Source organism: Mus caroli, unplaced genomic scaffold (genome assembly GCF_978045245.1).
Source record: "Mus caroli unplaced genomic scaffold, Mus_caroli_1 scaffold_5, whole genome shotgun sequence".
Taxonomy (NCBI): Eukaryota; Metazoa; Chordata; class Mammalia; order Rodentia; family Muridae; genus Mus; species Mus caroli.
The window spans coordinates 59,203,782-59,225,426 of record NW_028227260.1 but is presented as its reverse complement, the minus strand read 5'-3'; the positions used below and the strand labels follow the sequence as shown (position 1 = coordinate 59,225,426).

The window sequence follows — 21,645 nt, the reverse complement described above, 5'->3', positions numbered from 1 at the left end:
TTTATTTTTTTAGTATTGACTTAAAGATCTTTATTTCACCTTTTTATTTTTTTTCTTTATTTTTTTTAATTAGGTATTTTCCTCAATTACATTTCCAATGCTATCCAAAAAGTCCCCAATACACTCCCCCCCAGTCCCCCACCCACCCACCCCCACCCCTTAGCCCTGGCATTCCCCTGTACTGGGGCATATAAAGTTGGCAAGTCCAATGGGCCTCTCTTTCCAGTGATGGCCGACTAGGCCATTTTTTGATACAAATGCAGCTAGAGTCAAGAGCTCTGGGGTACTGGTTAGTTCATAATAATGTTCCACCTATGGGGTTGCAGTTTCCTTTAGCTCCTTGGGTACTTTCTCTAGCTTCTCCATTGGGGGCCCTGTGATCCATACAATAGCTGACTGTGAGCATCCACTTCTGTGTTGTTAGGCCCCGGCATTGTCTCACAAGAGATAGCTATATCTGGGTCCTTTCAGCAAAATCTTGCTAGTGTATGCAATGGTGTCAGCGTTTGGAAGCTGATTATGGGATGGATCCCTGGATATGGCAGTCTTTAGATGGTCCATCCTTTCTTCACAGCTCCAAACTTTATCTCTGTAACTCTTTCCATGGGTGTTTTGTTCCCAATTCCAAGAAGGGGCACAGTGTCAACACTTTGGTCTTCGTTCTTCTTGAGTTTCATGCGTTTAACAAATTGAATCTTATATCTTGGGTATCCTAAGTTTTTGGGCTAATATCCACTTATCAGTGAGTACATATTGTGTGAGTTCCTTTGTGAATATGTTACCTCACTCAGGATGATGCCCTCCAGATCCATCCATTTGCCTAGGAATTTCATAAATTCATTCCTTTTAATAGCTGAGTAGTACTCCATTGTGTAAATGTACCACATTTTCTGTATCCATTCCTCTGTTGAGGGGCATCTGGGTTCTTTCCAGCTTCTGGCTATTATAAATAAGGCTACTATGAACATAGTGGAGCATGTGTCCTTCTTACCGGTTGGAACATCTTCTGGATATATGCACAGGAGAGGTATTGCTGGATACTCTGGTAGTATTATGTCCAGTTTTCTGAGGAACCGCCAAACTGATTTCCAGAGTGGTTGTACCAGCTTGCAATCCCACCAACAATGAAGGAGTGTTCCTCTTTCTCCACATCCTCGCCAGCATCTGCTGTCACCTGAATTTTTGATCTTAGCCATTCTGACTGGTGTGAGGTGGAATCTCAGGGTTGTTTTGAGTTGCATTTCCCTGATGATTAAGGATGTTGAACATTTTTTCAGGTGCTTCTCTGCCATTCGGTATTCCTCAGGTGAAAATTCTTTGTTCAGTTCTGAGCCCCATTTTTTAATGGGGTTATTTGATTTTCTGGAGTCCACCTTCTTGAGTTCTTTATATATATTGGATATTAGTCCCCTATCTGATTTAGGATAGGTAAAGATCCTTTCCCAATCTGTTGGTGGCCCTTTTGTCTTATTGACGGTGTCTTTTGCCTTGCAGAAGCTTTGCAACTTTATGAGGTCCCATTTATCGATTCTCGATCTTACAGCACAAGCCTTTGCTGTTCTATTCAAGATTTTTTCCCCTGTACCCATATCTTCGAGGCTTTTCCCCACTTTCTACTCTATAAGTTTCAGTGTCTCTGGTTTTATGTGGAGTTCCTTAATCCACTTAGTTTTGACCTTAGTACAAGGAGATAGGAATGGATCAATTCGCATTCTTTTACATGATAACCACCAGTTGTGCCAGCACCATTTGTTGAAAATGCTGTCTTTTTCCCACTGGATGGTTTTTGCTCCCTTGTCAAAGATCAAGTGACCATAGGTATGTGGGTTGATCTCAGGGTCTTCAATTCTGTTCCATTGGTCTACTTGTCTGTCACTATACCAGTACCGTGCAGTTTTTATCACAATTGCTCTGTAGTACAGCTTTAGGTCAGGCATGGTGATTCCACCAGAGGTTCTTTTATCCTTGAGAAGAGTTTTTGCTATCCTAGGTTTTTTGTTATTCCAGATGAATTTGCAGATTGCCCTTTCTAATTCGTTGAAGAATTGAGTTGGAATTTTGATGGGGATTGCATTGAATCTGTAGATTGCTTTTGGCAAGATAGCCATTTTTACAATGTTGATCCTGCCAATCCATGAGCAGGGGAGGTCTTTCCATCTTCTGAGATCTTCTTTAATTTCTTTCTTCAGGGACTTGAAGTTCTTGTCATACAGATCTTTCACTTCCTTAGTTAGAGTGACGCCAAGGTATTTTATATTGTTTGTGACTATTGAGAAGGGTGTTGTTTCCCTAATTTCCTTCTCTGCTTGTTTATCCTTTGTGTACAGAAAGGCCATTGACTTGATTGAGTTAATTTTATATCCAGCTACTTCACCGAAGCTATTTATCAGGCTTAGGAGTTCTCTGGTGGAATTTTTAGGGTCACTTATGTATACTATCATATCATCTGCAAAAAGCGATATTTTGACTTCTTCTTTTCCGATTTGTATCCCCTTGATCTCCTTTTTTTGTCTAATTGCTCTGGCTAGGACTTCAAGTACAATGTTGAATAGGTAGGGAGAGAGTGGGCAGCCTTGTCTAGTCCCTGATTTTAGTGGGATTGCTTCCAGCTTCTCACCATTTACTTTGATGTTGGCTACTGGTTTGCTGTAGATTGCTTTGATCATGGTTAGGTATGGGCCTTGAATTCCTGATCTTTCCAAGACTTTTATCATGAATGGGTGTTGGATTTTGTCAAATGCTTTTTCAGCATCTAACGAGATGATCATGTGGATTTTGTCTTTGAGTTTGTTTATATAATGGATTACATTGATGGATTTTCGTATATTGAACCATCCTTGCATCCCTGGGATGAAGCCTACTTGGTCAGGATGGATGATTGTTTTGATGTGTTCTGAATTCGGTTAGCAAGAACTTTATTGAGGATTTTTGCATCAATATTCATAAGGGAAATTGGTCTGAAGTTCTCTCTCTTTGTTGGGTCTTTATGTGGTTTTGGTATCAGAGTAATTGTGAGTTCATAGAATGAGTTGGATAGAGTACCTTCTGATACTATTTGTGGAATAGTTTGTGAAGAACTGGGATTAGATCTTCTTTGAAGGTTTGATAGAACTCTGCACTAAACCCATCTGGTCCTGGGCTTTTTTTGGTTGGGAGACTATTAATGACTGCTTCTATTTCTTTAGGGAATATGGGACTGTTTAGATCATTATCCTGATCTTGATTTAACTTTGGTACCTTGTATCTGTCTAGAAACTTGTCCATTTCATCCAGGTTCTCCAGTTTTGTTGAGTATAGCCTTTTGTAGAAGGATCTGATGGTGTTTTGGATTTCTTCAAGATATGTTGTTATGTCTCCCTTTTCATTTCTGATTTTGTTAATTAGAACACTTTCCCTATGCCCTCTAGTGAGTCTGGCTAAGGGTTTATCTATCTTGTTGATTTTCTCAAAGAACCAGCTCCTCGATTGGTTCATTCTTTGAATTGTTCTTCTTGTTTGCACTTGGTTGATTTTACCCCTGAGTTTGATTATTTCTTGCCGTCTATTCCTCTTGGGTGAATTTGCTTCCTTTCGTTCTAGAACTTTTAGGTGTGTTGTCAAGCTGCTAATGTGTGCTCTCTCTAGTTTCTTTTTGGAGGCACTCCGAGCTATGAATTTTCCTCTTAGAAATGATTTCAATGTGTCCCATAAGTTTGTTTATGTGTGGTTTCATTTTTATTAAACTCCAGAAAGTCCTTAATTTCTTTCTTTATTCCTTCCTTGACCAAGGTATCATTGAGAAGAGTGTTGTTTAGTTTCCAAGTGTGTGTTGGCTTTCTATTATTTATTTTGTTATTGAAGATCAGTCTTAGTCCATGGTGATCTGATAGGATGCATGGGACAATTTCAATATTTTTGTATATGGTGAGGCTTGTTTTTTGACCAATTATGTGGTCAATTTTGGAGAAGGTACCGTGAGGTGCTGAGAAGAAGGTATATCCTTTTGTTTTAGGATAAAATGTTCTGTAGATATCTGTCAGATTCATTTGTTTCATAACCTCTGTTTGTTTCACTGTGTCCCTGTTTAGTTTCTGCTTCCATGATCTGTCCATTGGTGAAAGTAGTGTGTTGATTTCTCCCACTATTATTGTGTAAGGTGCAAAGTGTGCTTTGAACTTTACTAAAGTAACTTTAATGAATGTGACTGCCCTTGTATTTGGAGCATAGATATTCAGAATTGATAGTTCCTCTTGGAGGAATTTACCTTTGATGAGAATGAAGTGCCCTTCCTTGTCTTTTTTGATGACTTTGGGTTGGAAGTCAATCTTATCAGATATTAGAATGGCTACTCCAGCTTGTTTCTTCCTACCATTTGCTTGAAAAATTGTTTTCCAGCCTTTCATTCTGAGGTAGTGTCTATCTTTTTCTCTGAGATGAGTTTCCTGTAAGCAGCAAAATGTTGGGTCTTGTTTGTGTAGCCAGTCTGTTAGTCTATGTCTTTTTATTGGGGATTTGAGTCCATTGATATTAAGAGATATTAGGGAGATGTAATTGTTCCTTCCTTTTATTTTTGTTGTTAGATTTGGTGTTCTTGTGGCTGTCTTCTTTTAGGTTTGTCGAGGGATTACCTTCTTGCTTTTTCTTGGACGCGGTTTCCTTCCTTGTATTGGTTTTTTTCTGTTATTATCCTTTGAAGGGCTGGATTCATGTAAAGATAATGTGTGAATTTGGTTTTGTCGTGGAATACTTTGGTTTCTCCATCTATGGTAATTGAGAGTTTGGCAGGATATAGTAGCCTGGGCTTGAAATTGTGTTCTCTTAATTTCTGTATAACATCTGTCCAGGCCCTTCTGGCTTTCATAGTCTCCTGTGAAAAATCCCGTGTAATTCTGATAGGCTTGCCTTTATATGTTACTTGACATTTTTCCCTTTCTGCTTTTAGTATTCTATCTTTATTTAGTGCATTTGTTGTTCTGATTATTATGTGTCGGAAGGAATTTCTTTTCTGGTCCAGTCTATTTGGAGTTCTGTAAGCTTCTTGTATGTTCATGGGCATCTCTTTCTTTAGGTTTGGGAAGTTTTCTTCTATAATTTTGTTGAAGATATTTGGTAGTCATTTTAGTTGAAAATCTTCATTCTCATCTACTCCTATTATCCGTAGGTTTGGTCTTCTCATTTTGTCCTGGAGTTCCTGGATGTTTTGAGTTAGGATCTTTTTGGATTTTGTATTTTCTTTGATTGCCATGCTGATGTTCTCTATGGAGTCTTCTGCACCTGAGATTCTCTCTTCCATCTCTTGTATTCTGTTGCTGATGCTCACATCTATGGTTCCAGATTTCTTTCCTAGGGTTTCTATCTCCAGCGTTGCCTCAATTTGGGTTTTCTTCATTGTCTCTACTTCCCTTTTTAGGTCTTGGATGGTTTTATTCAATTCCATCACCTGTTTGGTCTGGTTTTCCTGCAATTCTTTAAGGGATTTTTGTGCTTCCTCTTTAATGTCTTCTACCTGTTTAGCAGTGTTCTCCTGCAATTCTTTAAGGGATTTTTGTGCTTCCTCTTTAATGTCTTCTACCTGTTTAGCAATGTTCTCCTGCAATTCTTTAAGGGATTTTTGTGCTTCCTCTTTAATGTCTTCTACCTGTTTAGCAGTGTTTTCCTGTATTTCTTTAAGTGTGTTATTAAAGTCCTTCTTGATGTCCTCTACCATCATCATGAGATATGCTTTTAGATCCGGGTCTAGCTTCTCCGGTGTGTTGGGGTGCCCTGGACTGGGCGAAGTGGGAGTGCTGGGTTCTGATGATGGTGAGTGGTCTTGGTTTCTGTTAGTAAGATTCTTACGTTTACCTTTCGCCATCTGGTTATCTCTGGGTTTAGTTGTTATTGCTGTCACTGTTTAAAGATTGGAGCAGACGCAGTGTTCCACTCACCAGAAGTCTTAAGATCCTGTGTTGGGTGTCCTGGGTAGCTGGTGGGTGTCAGCTGACCCTGCGCCCTAGCTACCCCGGTGCTGGTCAGACCGGAAGAGGCTTGTGGCCCTACTCAGGCCGGTTTTCTGCCTCCCTAACCAAAGCAGTCTCAGGTCCTGCACGATTGGACTGGAGCAGAAGCTGTGTTCCACTCACCAGAAGTCTCAAGATCTTGTGGCGGGTGTCGTGGGCAGCTGGCGGGTGTCAGCCGACCCTGTGCCCTAGCTACCCCGTTGGTTGTCAGACCGGAAGAGGCTTGTGGCCCTACTCAGGCCGGTTTTCTGCTTCCCTAACTAATGCAGTCTCAGGCCTCTTGTGCAATTGGATTGGAACAGAAGCTGTGTTCCACTCACCAGAAGTCTTGAGATCCTGTGGTGGGTGTCATGGGCAGCTGGTGGGTGTCAGCCAACCCTGCGCCCTAGCTACCCTGGTGCTGGTCAGACCGGAAGAGCTATTTCCAAAAATGCATTTCTTAACCTGTCATAAGTGATATTCCAGTATTTTGTAGAATTTGTGCAAAAGCAAGTCATGTATAGGGCCATAATTGAATATTTTAAATATTTTATTTCATAGTATGATGAAGACATGAGAGACAATGAAGAAATGTCAGTGATTTACCATCATGAAGGCTTCTTCTGGCGGTGCTGGTTTTTTGGAGATGATCCACAAACTTCAGTTTGGAGATACTGGTTTAGTGAGTATAAGATATCTTGTGATGTGTGTATTATCTCAGCTTCAAAAGTAATCTCTTACATAGAAATTGAAGGAGATGCTTTATAGTAACAATATATGTATACAATAAAACTCTCAGATTTGGAAGGCAATACTATTTTTTGTTTTAATGTGTGTATGGTTTGCCCCGTTCATTTATGGCCCTGGACTTTAACCCATCATCACTTTATACATGCTAAGCAAATGCTTAACAACTGTCTTAGTCAGGGTTTCTATTCCTGCACAAACATCATGACCAAGAAGCAAGTTGGGGAGGAAAGGGTTTATTTGGCTTACACTTCCATACTTCTGTTCATCACCAAAGGAAGTCAGGACTGGAATTCAAGCAGGTCAGGAAACAGAAGCTGATGCAGTGGCCATAGAGGGATGTTCTTTACTGGCTTGCTTCTCCTGGCTTGCTCAGTCTGCTCTCTTATAGAACCCAAGACTACCAGTCCAGAGATGGCTCCACCCACAAGGGGCCTTTCCCCCCTTGATCACTAATTAAGGAAATGCCTTACAATTGGATCTCATGGAGGCATTTCCTCAATTGAAGCTCCTTTCTCTGTGATAACTCCAGCTGTGTCAAGTTGACACAAAACTAGCAAGTACAACAACTAAGTGCTAATGTATTAAACTAAAGAGTAAGAATGCAGTTAATTTATAACTAGACTGAAAAATTATCTGCATTCAAGATTGGTTGTAGCTTTGCATGCAAATCTAACTTACTAAGTCACAACAAAAACATTCAAATTTTGGAGTCTTCAGTTTTATATATGATCAATTATTTTAAATTTTGGTACTTTAAAATTTTGACCATGATTTCAATTCCCTGCTGAAATAATATTATACTTCAGAAATAGAGATTGTCACTCTGGATTTGAAATTTTCTGTTACTATGGTAAAGTTATATAACCATTGTTAACTTATCATCATGATTGTTATCAAATTTTACCAACATTAATTTGATGTGTAACACCATGATAAGATATACATATTAAATCCTTGGGTTTTCTATTTGTCTAGATATACTTTCCTTCCATCAAGCTACATAGCAAAGTAATGATAGTTAATGAGTTTAGACGAGGTAAATTATATAGTTGAAATATGGCCAAGCATCATATATATTTTAGCAAACTATTTTGAAAGGGGTTGACAATTTCCAAGAATAAACAAATTAACAAACAAGAAGTTTAAGAAAATAATCTAGGGTAAGAGCTCTCCTGTGAGTACAGTACATTCTAAAGATGAATGTTGTGTACATGTTGCCCTATACTAAATAAGAAGTAACTGGAGTAAGAAGCAGCAGAGACTTTAACACATTTCCAATTGCATATAGACATATCAACACAGAGGGGAAGTATCACTCCAAAAATAGGCTTAAATCCAATATATAACCAAATAATGATTAGACAATAATCTTTTCTGATCTAGGATTAAATCCTAGGAATTAAAGTTTGAAAATATGTGTAGTAATACTTTAGAATTCCTAGAATGCTATGCACATTCCTTTGATTACTACATTAGGAGTGATCTAAAAGGATTCATCAAGCTACTTGTGTCTTTGTAGGTGTTCAGTTAAAATAAATTATTTTCTGAAACTATAATAACAGGTTTTAAGCAACTTATGCACATAAAATTAGAGGATGAAATCTAATTGGCCAAGTCATTTAATCTAAATTTTGTACAGATATGGTTTATGATGATAATGGAAAATCCTTAAGTAGCCAGCATAAATGAAATAAAAAAGAAATTGAGACAAAGCAGGTTATGTTTTGGGGGGGAAGGGAGAGGAAGGGATTTACTCAGATTATACTTCCATATCATAGTCTATCAATGAAGCAAGTAGAACAGGAACTCCAACTGGGAAGGAACCTGAAGGCAGGCACTGATGCAAAAGCTATAGATGTGTTGCTTACTAGATTTCTTTCTGTGCCTTGCTCAGCCTGCTTTCTTATAGAATCAAGGACCACCTTTTCAATGGTGGGCTCACCCACAACAGGCTGGGCCCTCACCCATCAATCATTAGTTACAAAAAAAAAAATGCTCTGCAGACTTTCCTACAGCCTGATCTTACTGAGGCAGTTTTGTGAATTGAAGTTCTTTCCTGTCTGATAATTTCAGCTTGTGTCAACTTTTTTTAAAAATATTTTTTATTAGGTCTTTTCCTCATTTACATTTCTAGTGCTATCCCAAAAGTCCCCCATACCCTCCTCCCCACGCCCCTACCCACCCACTCCCAGTTTTTGGCCCTGGAGTTCCCCTGTACTGGGGCATATAAAGTTTGCAAGTCCAATGGGCCTCTCTTTCCAGTGATGGCCGACTTTTTAAATTGGATATTTTATTTATTTACATTTCCAATGTTATTCCCTTTCCTGGTTTTCCCTCTTCAAACTCCTTATCCCAACCCCCCTTACCCTGCCTATATGAGGGTACTCCTCCACATACCTACCCATTCCCACTTCACAGTGCTAGCATTCCTCTACACTGGGGCATCAAGCCTTCACAGGACCAAGAGCCTCCCCTCCTATTGATACCAGATAAAGCCCCTTCAGTTCCTTAAGTCCTTCCTCCATTGGGGTCCCTGTGCTCAGTCCGATGGTTGGCTGTGAGCATCTGCATCTGTATTGGTCAGGACCTGGCAAAGCCTCTCAGGAGGCAGCTGTATCAGGTGCCTGTCAGCAAGCACTTCTTGGCATCCCAAATAGTGTCTGGGTTTGGTGTCTGCATCTGCAATGGATCCCCAGGTGGGGCAGTCTATGGATGGCCTTTCCTTCAGTCTCTGCTCCACTCTTTATTCCCATATTCCTTTAGACAGGAAAAATTCTGGGTTAAAATATTGGAGATGGGTGGGTGGCACCATCAATCAAATGGGGGCCATGCCTAACTTCTGGATATGGCACCTACAAGTTCTTCCTCCAGTTTGTGGGTTATTTCAGCTAAAGTCATCCATGTGGGGTCCTGGAAACCTCTTGCTTTCCTGGCATCTGTGACTTTCTGGTTGCTACCCCCAGTTCCCCATCCCCCATTGCTACATACCTCTGTTAAATTTCCTAACCCTCTCTACATCTCCTCCATTTCCTTCCATACCTGATTCTTCCCTTCTCTTTCTTCTGTCCCTCTTCTCTTCCTCCCAAGTCCTTCCCACTCTCTACTTCCCTTGATTATTTTGTTTGCTCTTCTAAGTAGGACTGAAACATCCACTCTTTGGTCTTTCTTCCTCTTGAGCTTTATGTGGTCTGTGAGCTGTATTATTTGCCTAATATCCAGTTATCAGAGAGTACATACAATGTGTGTACTTTTGTGACTGAGTTACTCAGGATGATAATTTTAAGATCAATCTATTTGCCTGTGAATTTTGTGAAGTCATTGTTTTTAATAGCTGACTAGTATTCCATTGTGTAAATGTCACACTTTTTCTGTATCCATTCCTCTGTTGAGGGATATCTGGATTCTTTTCAACTCCTGGCTTTTATAAATAAGTCTGCTATGAATATAGTGGAGCATGTTTCCTTATTAAAACTTGGAACTTTTTCTGGGTACTTGCCCAGGAGTGGTATAGCTGGGTCCTCAAAATTGTACAAAATTGATTTCCAGAGTGGTTGTACCAGCTTACAAGCTCACCAACAATGGAAGAATGTTCCTCTTTCTCCACATCCTAACAGCATCTGCTGTCACCTGAGTTTTTGATCTTAGCCATGCTGACTGGCGTGAAGTGGAATCTCGGGGTTGTTTTGATTTGCATTTCCCTGATGACTAAGGATGTTGAACATTTCTTTAAGTGCTTCTCTAACATTTGAGTTTCCTCAGTAGAGAATTCTGTTTAGCCCTGTTCCCCATTTTTTGATATGGTTATTTGGTTCTCTGTAATCTAACTTCTTGAGTTCTTTGTGTATATTTGCTATTAGCCCTCTGTCAGATGTAGGATTGGTAAAGATTTTTTCCCAATCTGTTGGTTGCCGTTTTGTCCTATTGAAAGTGTCATTTGCCTTACAGAAGCTTTGCAATTTTATGAGAGCCTAGTTGTTGATTCTTGATTTTAGAGCATAAGCCATTTGTGTTCTGTTCAGGAAAATTTCTTCTGTGCCCATGTGTTAGAGGCTTTTCCCCACTTTGATTTCTATTAGATTCAGTGTATCTGGTTATATGTGGAGCTTGGACTTGAGCTTTGTACAGGAAGATAAAAATGGGTCAATTTGCATTCTTCTATATGTTGACTACTAGTTGAACCAACAGCATTTGTTGAAAATATTGTCTTTTTTCAACTGGACAGTTTTGGCTTCTTTGTCAGAGATCAAGTGATTATTGGTGTGTGGGTTCATTTCTGGGTCTTCAATTCTATTCCATTGATCTATCTGCCTGTCACTGTACCATTATCATGCAGTATTCATCACTATTGCTCTGCAGTTCAGGTTGAGGTCAGGGATGGTGCTTCCCCCCAAATTCTTTTATTGTTGAGAACAGTTTTTGCTATTCTGTTTTTTGTTTGTTTGTTTGTTTGTTTGTTTTTTGTAATTCCAAATGATTTTGAGAATTGCTCTTTCTAACTCTATGAAAAATTGAGTTGGAATTTAGATGGGGATTATATTGAATAAGTAGATGGCTTTTGGCAAGATGGCCATTTTTAGTCTATTAAGCTTGCCAATTCTTGAGTATGGGAGATCTTACCATCTTCTGAGATTTTCAATTTCTTTCTTCAGATACTTGAAGTTCTTGTCACACAGATCTTTCACTTGCTTAGTTAGAGTCACACCACAGTATTTTATATTATTTGTGACTATTGTGAAGAGTATTTTTTCCCTAATTTCTTTCTCATCCCATTTATCTTTTGAGTATTGGGAGGATACTGATTTGTTTGAGTTAATTTTATATCCAGCCACGTTGCTGAAGTTGTTTATCAATTGTAGGAGTTCTCTGGTGGAATTTTGGGGGTCACTTAAGTATACTATTATATCATTTGCAAATAGTGATATTTTGAATTTTTCCTTTCCAATTTGCATCCCTTTGACTTCTTTTTGTTGTCTAATTGCTCTAGCTCAAACTTCAAGTACTATATTTAATAGCTAGGAAGAGAGTGGGCAGCCTTGTCTATTCCCTGATTTTAGTGGGACTGCTTCAAGTTTCTCTCCATTTAGTTTGATGTTGGCTCCTGGTTTGCAGTGTATTGCTTTTAGTATGTTTAGGTATGTGCTTTGAATTCCTGATCTTTAGTATGTTTAGGTATGTGCCTTGAATTCCTGATCTTCAGTATGTTTAGGTATGTGCCTTGAATTCCTGATCTTTCCAATGCTTTTAAGACAAAGTGATGTTGAATTTTGTCAAGTGCTTTTTCATCATCTAATGAAATGTTCATGTAGTTTTTGTTTTGAGTTTGTTTATATAGTGGATTACATTGATGGATTTCCATATATTGACTCTTCCCTGCATCCCTGGGATAAAGCCTACTTGATCGTGGCAAATGATACTTTTGATGTGTTCTTGTATTTGGTTTGAGAGAATTTTATTGAGTATTTTTTCATCACTATTCATTAGGGAAATTGGTCTGAAGTTCTCTTCTTTATTGGATCTTTGTGGGGTTTGGTATCAGCATAACTGTGGGTTCATAGAACAAATTGGGTAGTGTTCATTCTCTTTCTAGTTTGTGGAATAGTTTGAAGAGAATTGGAATTAGGACTTCATCGAAATATAGGTGGAACAACAATATGAACTACCCAGTACCCCCTGGAGCTCATGTCTCTAGCTGCATATGTATCAGAAGATGACCTAGTCATCCATCAGTGGAAAGAGAGGCCCATTGGTCTTGCAAACTTTATCTGCCTCAGTACAGGGGAATGCCAGGGCCAAGAAGTGGGAGTGGGTGTTTGGGGGAGCGAGTGGGGGACTTTTGGGATAGCATTGGAAATGTAAATGAAATAAATACCTAATTTAAAAAAAAGAAAGTCTAATAGAATTCTGCACTAAACCCACCTGGTCCTGGGTTTTCTCTGGTGGGGGACATTTAATGGCTGCTTCTGTTTCTTTAGGGGTTTGGGGACTGTTTATCTGATCCTGATTTAACTTTGCAACCTGGTATCTGTCTAGAAAATTGTCCATTTCAGCCAGATTTTCCAGTTTTGTTGACTATAGACTTTTGTAGCAGTATCTAATGATTTTTTGAAATTCCTCAGTTTCTGTTGTTATATCTCCCTTTTCATTTCTGATTTTGTTAAATTGGATACTGTCTCTGTACCCTCTGTTTAGTCTGGCTAGGGGTTTATCTATCTTGTTGATGTTCCCAAGGAACCAGCTCCTGGTTTTGTTGATTCTTTTTGTAGTTCTTTTTGTTTCTATTTGGTTGATTTCATCCCTGAATTTCATGTTTTCCTGCTATTCACTCCTCTTGGATGTATTTGCATCTTTTTGTTCTAGAGCTTTCAGATGTGCTGTTAAGCTCAAAGAAGGATATATATATATATATATATATATATATATATATATATTTGTTTTGATTTTTTACCCTGAATCTTTATTTTCTTTTTTTATTGGATATTTCCTTTATTTACATTTCAAATGTTATCCCCTTTCCTAGTTTCCAATCTGAAAATCCCATACCCCCCCCCCACCTGCTAAGCCCTCAAATAGACTATAGTGGAGAAATATACTCAAATATACTCATGGGATTTGTTCAGTCAGATAAATAAATATGCAAGCCCAAGGATGTGTTGGTGTAATTGAATAATAATCTAAAAATAATCTAAAATCATTTACTCCCAATAATAAATAGCAGTATATACAAAGCAACAAGTAAATGCAACCTCTTTACTGATGTAAGAGTTGGCAATAACACTTTTTAGACTATGCCACGATAGTAAATTCGTTTAATGAATTCAAAACATGTAAACATGAGATAATGAAATGAATAGATGCTTCTAAATATACCATTTTTAAATTAGTGTATTTGAAGAATTAAATCAAGAAAACAATAATAAGAATTAAGATTTAAATTAAATTAGAAGTCAAATAAAGAATTACAGCATAGGTATTAATTATCTTTTAAAATGAAAATTCCTGGATTAATTTCCAGTAATTAAAATGAAAAAACGTCACTACATGCCTAAATAGTAGTTTTCAGAATTCATAGTGAGGAACCAAGACAGCATAGGAATAAAATCATGGTTGCCAATCTGGTTTAAAAACATTATTTGGCAGAAATGTTGAATCATTTTTGATCTTGCCTCTATTCTGTGTGGTTTTTTTTTCTTCTTATTTTGAGCAAGTACATGTATATCTATGTCTGTCTATCTATAGATACAAATATAAGTATATGTATTGGTATCTTGCATTCCTTACTTCCTTGTGGAGTTTCTATTCTAATATGTGTGAAGAAATATTTCTGGAAAGATACAGGTTATACAACTCACATACAAAGGTATAAATAGCAAATTGACAAAAAGAAACAATGGGAAGAGCCAAGTTAACACACTTAGAAATGAAACTGTTGCCATTCCACCTTGCTCCAAGAAAATCTAGAGCATCATCAAAGAATACTTTGAAACTTATACTCCAAAATGCTAGCAAAGCCTCTATTAAATTGATGATAGCATAATTGCACATTTTCTACCAAAATCAAATCAGAACACATAAGTAACTTAAACAGATCTATAACAAACAAGGCAACCAATGCTATAACCAAAAATCTTCCCAGAAAGAAAAGCCCAGGACCAGATGGATTTATTGCTTAATTCTACAAAACATCTGAGGAAGATATAATGCCAATACTTCTCACTTTGTTCCATAAAATGGAAAAGGGAAAGGCATGGTGATACATTTTTATGAATATATATCTTACATTCAAACAGACTGGAAATTTTACTGGACCTTATAGCTGCATTGACAAAACATCTTGAAGTCATTTGAAGCCTTAAAACTGATATTGTACTGTGTACTCAGTCTTTTTGGTTACTCTCTCCTTTAGTAGAACCAACCTTATTTGCCTTGGATTTTCCATGTAATTTGATTTTAGAACACAAGCTAATTCACAAGCTTAAAATTTAAGATATGTATGTTTCCATGGCTCTGACAAAGAGAGAAATAAATGTGTGTATGTATGTGTGTTTTGATAATCATTTACTGAAAATAATAAGTAGGATAAAAATGAACTTATGCTGCAAATATAGGTGATGAAAGCAGAATATAGATATTACTTGGTAAGGGTTTGTTTTCAGTACTCCAAGTGTGTTGGAGATGGTGTTGGTTAGAGTAAATACCTTAATTCATTTTAAAATTTGATTAAAGATTTCTATAGAGAATGTCTCTTTTCTTCCCCATGTGGTGTTTTATGTGCTGATTGCAAAAAAGCAAATCTCTATTAGACAGCCACATTCACAGGTATATATCAGACTATCATACACAACACACAAACATATAGCAAAAGTGAGAATCATACAGGTATGTATAAAGACAAGGCACAGAGAAGAAGAACAGATCAGATCCCAACATTGGACAGACTACAGACAAGCCAGAATCCACAGATTGCAGACAGGCACAGTCACAAGGAAAGAAGTGGAGAGAGTTTAAACTTGGACTCACTCAAGGGAAAGTTTTTTGGTCTATTGCTATTTATTGTAATGCATAGTGTAAGACCCCAGATCTGGTTGCCTCAGAGACTAGAGTCTACATGTAGACTCAAGAGACACTATGTAACCTTTTCTCAAGTTATTTCTGATTGGTAAATAAAGATGCTGACAGCCAGTAGTTTGAGAGAAAAGACAAAGGCAGGGTTTTGGGTTACAAGGCTTGGGGTCTGAGGAGAACCAGGATGCAGAGGTGAATGGAGGAGGAAGCTACCATGAATTAGGTTAGTCATGAAATAATGGTCATACGGGTTGGCTAATTAGAGTTAAGAGCAGCCCAGAAGAAACATGGTAAATTATATAATGGGATCATTGGCTTGGATATAGACATAATAGCATAGAGGACAGATATTTGCCTAGCTCTTATGCTGACTAAGGCTTATTATAAATATAATGGCTGTATCTTTTATCTGGGAACTGAATAATCAAAGTTGAGTAGAAACCCCTGGTTGAGATTAAATATTTCTTTTCTTTTCTTTTAGTTCTATTATTATTATTATTATTATTATTTTACTTATTAGATGTTTTCATCATTTTCATTTCAAATGCTATCCCCAAAGCCCCCTATACCCTCCCCTAGCCCTGCTCCCCAACCTAGTCACTCCTGCTTCCTGACCCTGGCATTCCCCTGTACTGGGGAATATGATCTTCGCAATACCAATAGCCTGTCCTCCCATTGATGGCCAACTAGACCATCCTCTGCTACATATGCAACTAGAGACACAGCTCTGGGGGGTACTGGTTAGTTCATATTGTTGTTCCTCCTATAGGGTTGCAGACCCCTTTAGCTCCTTGGGTACTTTCTCTAGCTCTTTCATTAGGGGCCCTGTGTTCCATCCAATAGATGACTGTGAGCATCCACTTCTGTATTTGCCAGGCATTGGCAAAGCCTCACAAGAGAAAGCTATATCAGGGTCCTGCCAGCAAAATCTTTCTGGCATATGCAATACTGTCTGGGTTTGGTGGTTGTGAATGGGATGGATTCCCGGGTGTGCAGTCTCTGGATGGTCTTTCCTTCCTTCTCAGCTCTGAACTTAAATATTTCTACAACAGAAAGTGCTGTGAATTCATTCCTTAGTGTGAAAAATGATGCATAAGGGTGCCTCTGAAGCTATTTTTAATATGTTTAACTGATTCAGGAAGTAACACTTCAAAAATCATTGTACAAAAGTAGTAATATATGCATAACAAAACTTAGTAAAAACATCACAATAACAGCAACAATAACAAAGAACAGATTAATTCCTCTTATTAAAAAAAAAGTACACTAGCAAGATTTTACTCAAAGGACCCAGATATAGCTGTCTCTTGTGAGGCTATGCCGAGGCCTAGCAAACATAGAAGTGGATGCTCACAGTCAGCTATTGGATGGATCACAGGATCCCCAATGAAGGATCTAGAGAAAGTACCCAAGGAGCTAAAGGGGTCTGCAACCCTATAGGTGGAACAACAATATGAACTAACCAGTACCCCCCAGAGCTCGTGTCTTTAGCTGCTTATGTATCAGAAGATGGCCGAGTTGGCCATCATTGGAAAGAGAGGTCCATTGGTCTTGCACACTTTATCTGCCTCAGTACAGGGGAACACCAGGGCCAAGAAGTGGGAGTTAGTGGGTAGGGGAATAGGGGGGGAGGGTATGTGGGACTTTTGGGATAGCATTGGAAATGTAAATGAAGAAAATACCTAATAAAAAAAGAAAAAAAAAGCACAACAAGATATTTGTAAACCAAATTCTGAAATACACTAATACATCATAAACAAGGGGGCTTCACCTCAGAGGTCCAATGTTGTTTCAACTTATACAAATCAGTAAATACAGTATACCATATAATAATCTCATGGACAAAAAAAAAAATCACATGATTCTATTTAGAGATTCACAGAACCGTATGGCAAAGTTGAAAATGTCTTTATGATTAAAGTCCTGGAGATGTTAGAAATAGATGTAACATATTCCAAAATAATAGAATATATAAACTAAACCTGAATCCAGCATTATATTAAATGAAAGAAATGGTGATATTTCCTTTAAAATAAGGAATTAGAAAAGGGTAGCTACTTTCAACTCTATAATTCAATGTAGCACTCAAACTTTAAAAGACCCCATTGAATATACCAGAAAATTCCTAGACTTACTAGGCACTTTCAGTAAAATTGCAGGATAGAAACTCAACATACAACTTTGATATATATATATCGTTATGAAGTGATTATATGTATAAACTTACATATTTATTGCAATTCCTAGCAAATTCTGGTGACATATATGATAAAGCAAGAGAACAAAACCCTAAAATCTCATATGGAACCACAAAAGAATATGCCCAAAGAAATCCTGGAGTGAAAGAAGCATAAGCATAATGTTAGATCCAGCCTGAATAATTTCAGTTATGTGTACTTGTATGAGGTTCTTTAATAGATATCTTCAGTCTCTAAGAGACAATTAAGAAAACCTCTAGATCACATGCAAAAGAATAAAATTAGACCTGTACTCAGCACCCTGAACAATTGGATCCAAGTGAATCAAAGATGTCAATTTGAAACTCAAAACACTAAAATAGGCAGTATGCTCCAAAATATAGATATTGGAAAGGACAGAAATTGACAAGTGGGACCTCATGAATCTAAAGGCTTTGCACAACTTAGGAAACAATCAATCAGTGGAAGAAGAAACCCACGTAATTTGAGATAATCTTTGTAAGCTATAAATTTGATTAATTAAGCAATACAAAAATTAGTATCTAGAACATGCAAATAATTCAATGAACAAAGAGTCAAGAAAACAAATGACTCAATTAAGAACTGGAATAGAAATCTAAACAGAGAGTTTTCAACAGAAGAAATAAAATTGCCTTAGAAATACCTTTAAAAAGTGTTCATCATCCTTAGCAATTAGAAAAAAGCAAATTAGAACAAATTCTTTTTTTATTTTTTATTTTTTTATTTTTTTATTTTTTTTGGTTTTTCGAGACAGGGTTTCTCTGTATAGCCCTGGCTGTCCTGGAACTCACTTTGTAGACCAGGCTGGCCTCGAACTCAGAAATCCGCCTGCCTCTGCCTCCCGAGTGCTGGGATTAAAGGCGTGCGCCACCACGCCCGGCTTAGAACAAATTCTTAATACCACAACAACATGAATGAATCACAAGAACATTATGTTAAATGAAATCTATTTACAGAATTACTACATGTATAAAGTTCTGTGTATATAAAATAGCAAATAAATACATGTAGAGACAGAAACTGTTTTTTTTTTTAACAATGAAAAGCAAGTTTAGAAATATTTCTAATGTGTATGAGTTTCATTTAGGGATGATAAAATTGCTAAAATTTAGAATTTGATGATGATCATATAACACTGCCTTTATTATGACTTCTTCCTTCCTTCCTTCCTTCCTTCCTTCCTTCCTTCCTTCCTTCCTCCCTCCCTCCCTCCCTCCCTCCCTCCCTCCCTCCCTCCCTCCCTCCCTCCCTCCCTTCCTTCCTTCCTTCCTTCCTTCCTTCCTTCCTTCCTTCCTTCCTTCCTTTCTTTTTCTTTCTTTCTCTCTTTCCTTCCTCTCTCTCTCTCTCTCTCTCTCTCTCTCTCTCTCTCTCTCTCTCTCTCTCTCTCTCTCTTTCTTTCTTTCTTTTTTTTCTGTTTTATTTTTAGACAGGGTTTCTTTGTGTAGCCCTAGCTCTTCAGTAATCACTCTGGCCATCGTTGACCTCACAGAGATCTGATTGCTGCGAGTATAAACATGTAGTGCTACTGCTGGCTGTTACTCTGTCTTTATTATTGATGCTGAATTTAAAGTTAAGTGACAGAATTTATAACATATGACTTATATTTTAGTAAAATAAAATACTACTTGCAATTTTCATATTATATAATCTACATTACTTGGCTTTATCTTTACCATTCTCACATCTAACTGAGGGCTAATTCCCAAAATATATAAAGAACTCAAGAACTAGACATCAACATGCCAAATAACTCAATTAAAAATGTGGTACAGAGAATTCTCAAATGAGGGATCACAAATGGCTGAGAAACATTTAAAGAAATGTTCAACATCTTTAGCCATCAGTGAAATGCAAATGAAAAATACTTTGAAATTTTATCTTAACATCTGTCAGAATAGCTAAGATAAATAAATAAACAGAAGTGACAGCCATGCTGGTGAGGATGTAGAACAAGTGGAACACTCCTCTATTACAAGCAGGATTGTAAACTTGTACAGACACTTTGGAAATCAATATGTAGATATCACAGAAAATTGTGAACCAATCTATCTCAAGAGCCAGCTATACCATTTCTGGGCATATACCCAAAAGATGCTCTTTTCTACCAGATGGTCACTTGCTCCACTATGTTTATATCAGCTTGATTTGTAATAGCAGAAATTAGAAACAATCTCAGTTGAAGAATGGATAAAGAAAATGTCATATATGCACAATGTTTTTTGACTCAACTGTTTAAAACAAAGACAACATGATATTTGTAGGCAAATAAATAGAAGTAGAGAAAAAATCATCTTGAGTGAGGTAACTTAGACCCAGAAAGACACTTATGATATGTGCTCACATATAAGTGGATATTAGCTCTAAAGTTAAGGGTGACCATGCTCCAATTCACAGACCCAGAGAATCTCAAGGGGGGCTCAAGGAGGGATGCATGAATCTTACTGGGAAGAGGAAATAGAATAGAGATTGTGGATGAATGGGTGTGCATTCTTGCTTGGTGAATGGGTGGGTAGGTATTGGAACAAGAGAGATCAATTGGGTGGAGGATGGATGGAGAGAGTACTAGAAAAGACAACATGAATTGAGGTACCATCTCTTGGATAAGTTAGAAACACGGTGCAATGGAAACTCCCAGGAATCTTCAGGAATAACCCTAGTTATAACTCCCGGCAATGAGGAATATGGGACGTGAACTGGCCATCTTCTATAACCCAGCATGATTTCCAGTAGAATGAAATCCATAAAATCTTCGACCTACAATCTGTTCTGCCTACAAGTTGTGCTGGGATGAAGGTAGCTTGGATAAAGGAGTGACCAACCAATAACTGGTCCACGTTGCAACACATGCCATGAGAGCAAGAGTCCACTTCCAGGACCAAGAGGAAGAATATCCCCGAGACCAAGGATAGAGAATGATTCCTACTGATATTCTGCTATACTCATAGATTAATGAATATCTCAATTGCCATAAGAAAAGATTTACCCAGCAACTGATGGAAACAGATGCTGAGACCCACAGAGCTTTAGGAATCCTTCCAAAGAGGGGAGGAAGAATAGTAGAAGCCAGAGGGGTCAAGACAAGAAAACCTACATAATCAACCCGCAATGGCTCAAAGAGGCTTGTAGAGTCTGAACTGAAAACTAGGGACCTTGCATAGGACTGTTCTAGGCTCTCTAAATATATGTTACAGTTTTCTAGTTTAGTATTCTTGTGGGACTCTTAAGAGTAGGATCAGGGGCTTTCTCTGACTTTTGTTTGCTTTAGGGAACTCTTTCTTCTCCTGGGTTGCCACAACCATCATTAATAGGAAGGGAGGTACCTAGTCTTATTCAGCTTGATGTGCAGTGGATGATTCTTATCCATGGGAGGCCTGCTTTTTTCTGAAGAAAAGTGGAAGAGACATGGATGGGAGGCAGGTAAAAGGGAGGTGGTGGGGAGGGACTATTTAGAGAGGAGGGAGGGCAAACTGAAGTCAGGATGTAAAGAAAGAAAGGAAAGAAAGAAAATGAATGTACAAAAATATTAATTATCATCTTTCTTAATTTTTTTTCTAGAGTAGTAATAATGATGACTCTGAAGTGGTGGCTCATTACAGTTTGCATTTATTTCTCTTAGTTTATAGCTTCTTAAAAGAAATTACCATGAAAATATCTTGTCAACATTTCAATTGGGTTTTCTGTGATTCCTAGTTGAGTTGTAAGAGTTCATTGCATACTCTGTACAGTCTGACCTTATTTGATATATAATTTGCAAGTAATTCATCCAATTTAATGCTATTTTCTTTACTGACTTGATAGTTTATTTTTGATAAATTTAAAGACATTAATTTTTCTCTAATCCAATTTATCTGCATTATCACACCATTCCTTTGCATGTCTAGTATCTGTCATCAGATTCAAGACATACTATATTTGCCTACTATAGATAGTCTGGATATACTGTCTTCTTTTAAAAAGATTTATTAGTTATTCATGTGTGTGTGTGTGTGTGTGTGTGTGTGTGTGTGTGCACCTGCATGTGGATATCCATGGAAGCTACAAGAGAACATCAGACCCCACTGAAGCTAAAGTTACAAAGGGTTTTGAGGGGGCCACTGATATCTTAGTATCTACTAAGAATTAACTAGGATCTTGAAGAAAAGCAAAAAACTTCTAAG

At 37.7% G+C, this 21,645-nt stretch overlaps 1 protein-coding gene across 1 annotated transcript in view; it reads left to right on the top strand.

Annotated features, from left to right (window-relative positions):
- LOC147004606 (transmembrane protein 182-like) overlaps positions 1-21,645 on the top strand; it is a 129,152-nt gene that overhangs the window by 11,367 nt on the left and 96,140 nt on the right. The window contains exon 2 of the mRNA XM_085837622.1: positions 6,519-6,639. Within this exon, the coding sequence (XP_085693748.1) occupies positions 6,519-6,639 (121 nt within the window). The remainder of the gene's footprint in view (positions 1-6,518; positions 6,640-21,645) is intronic.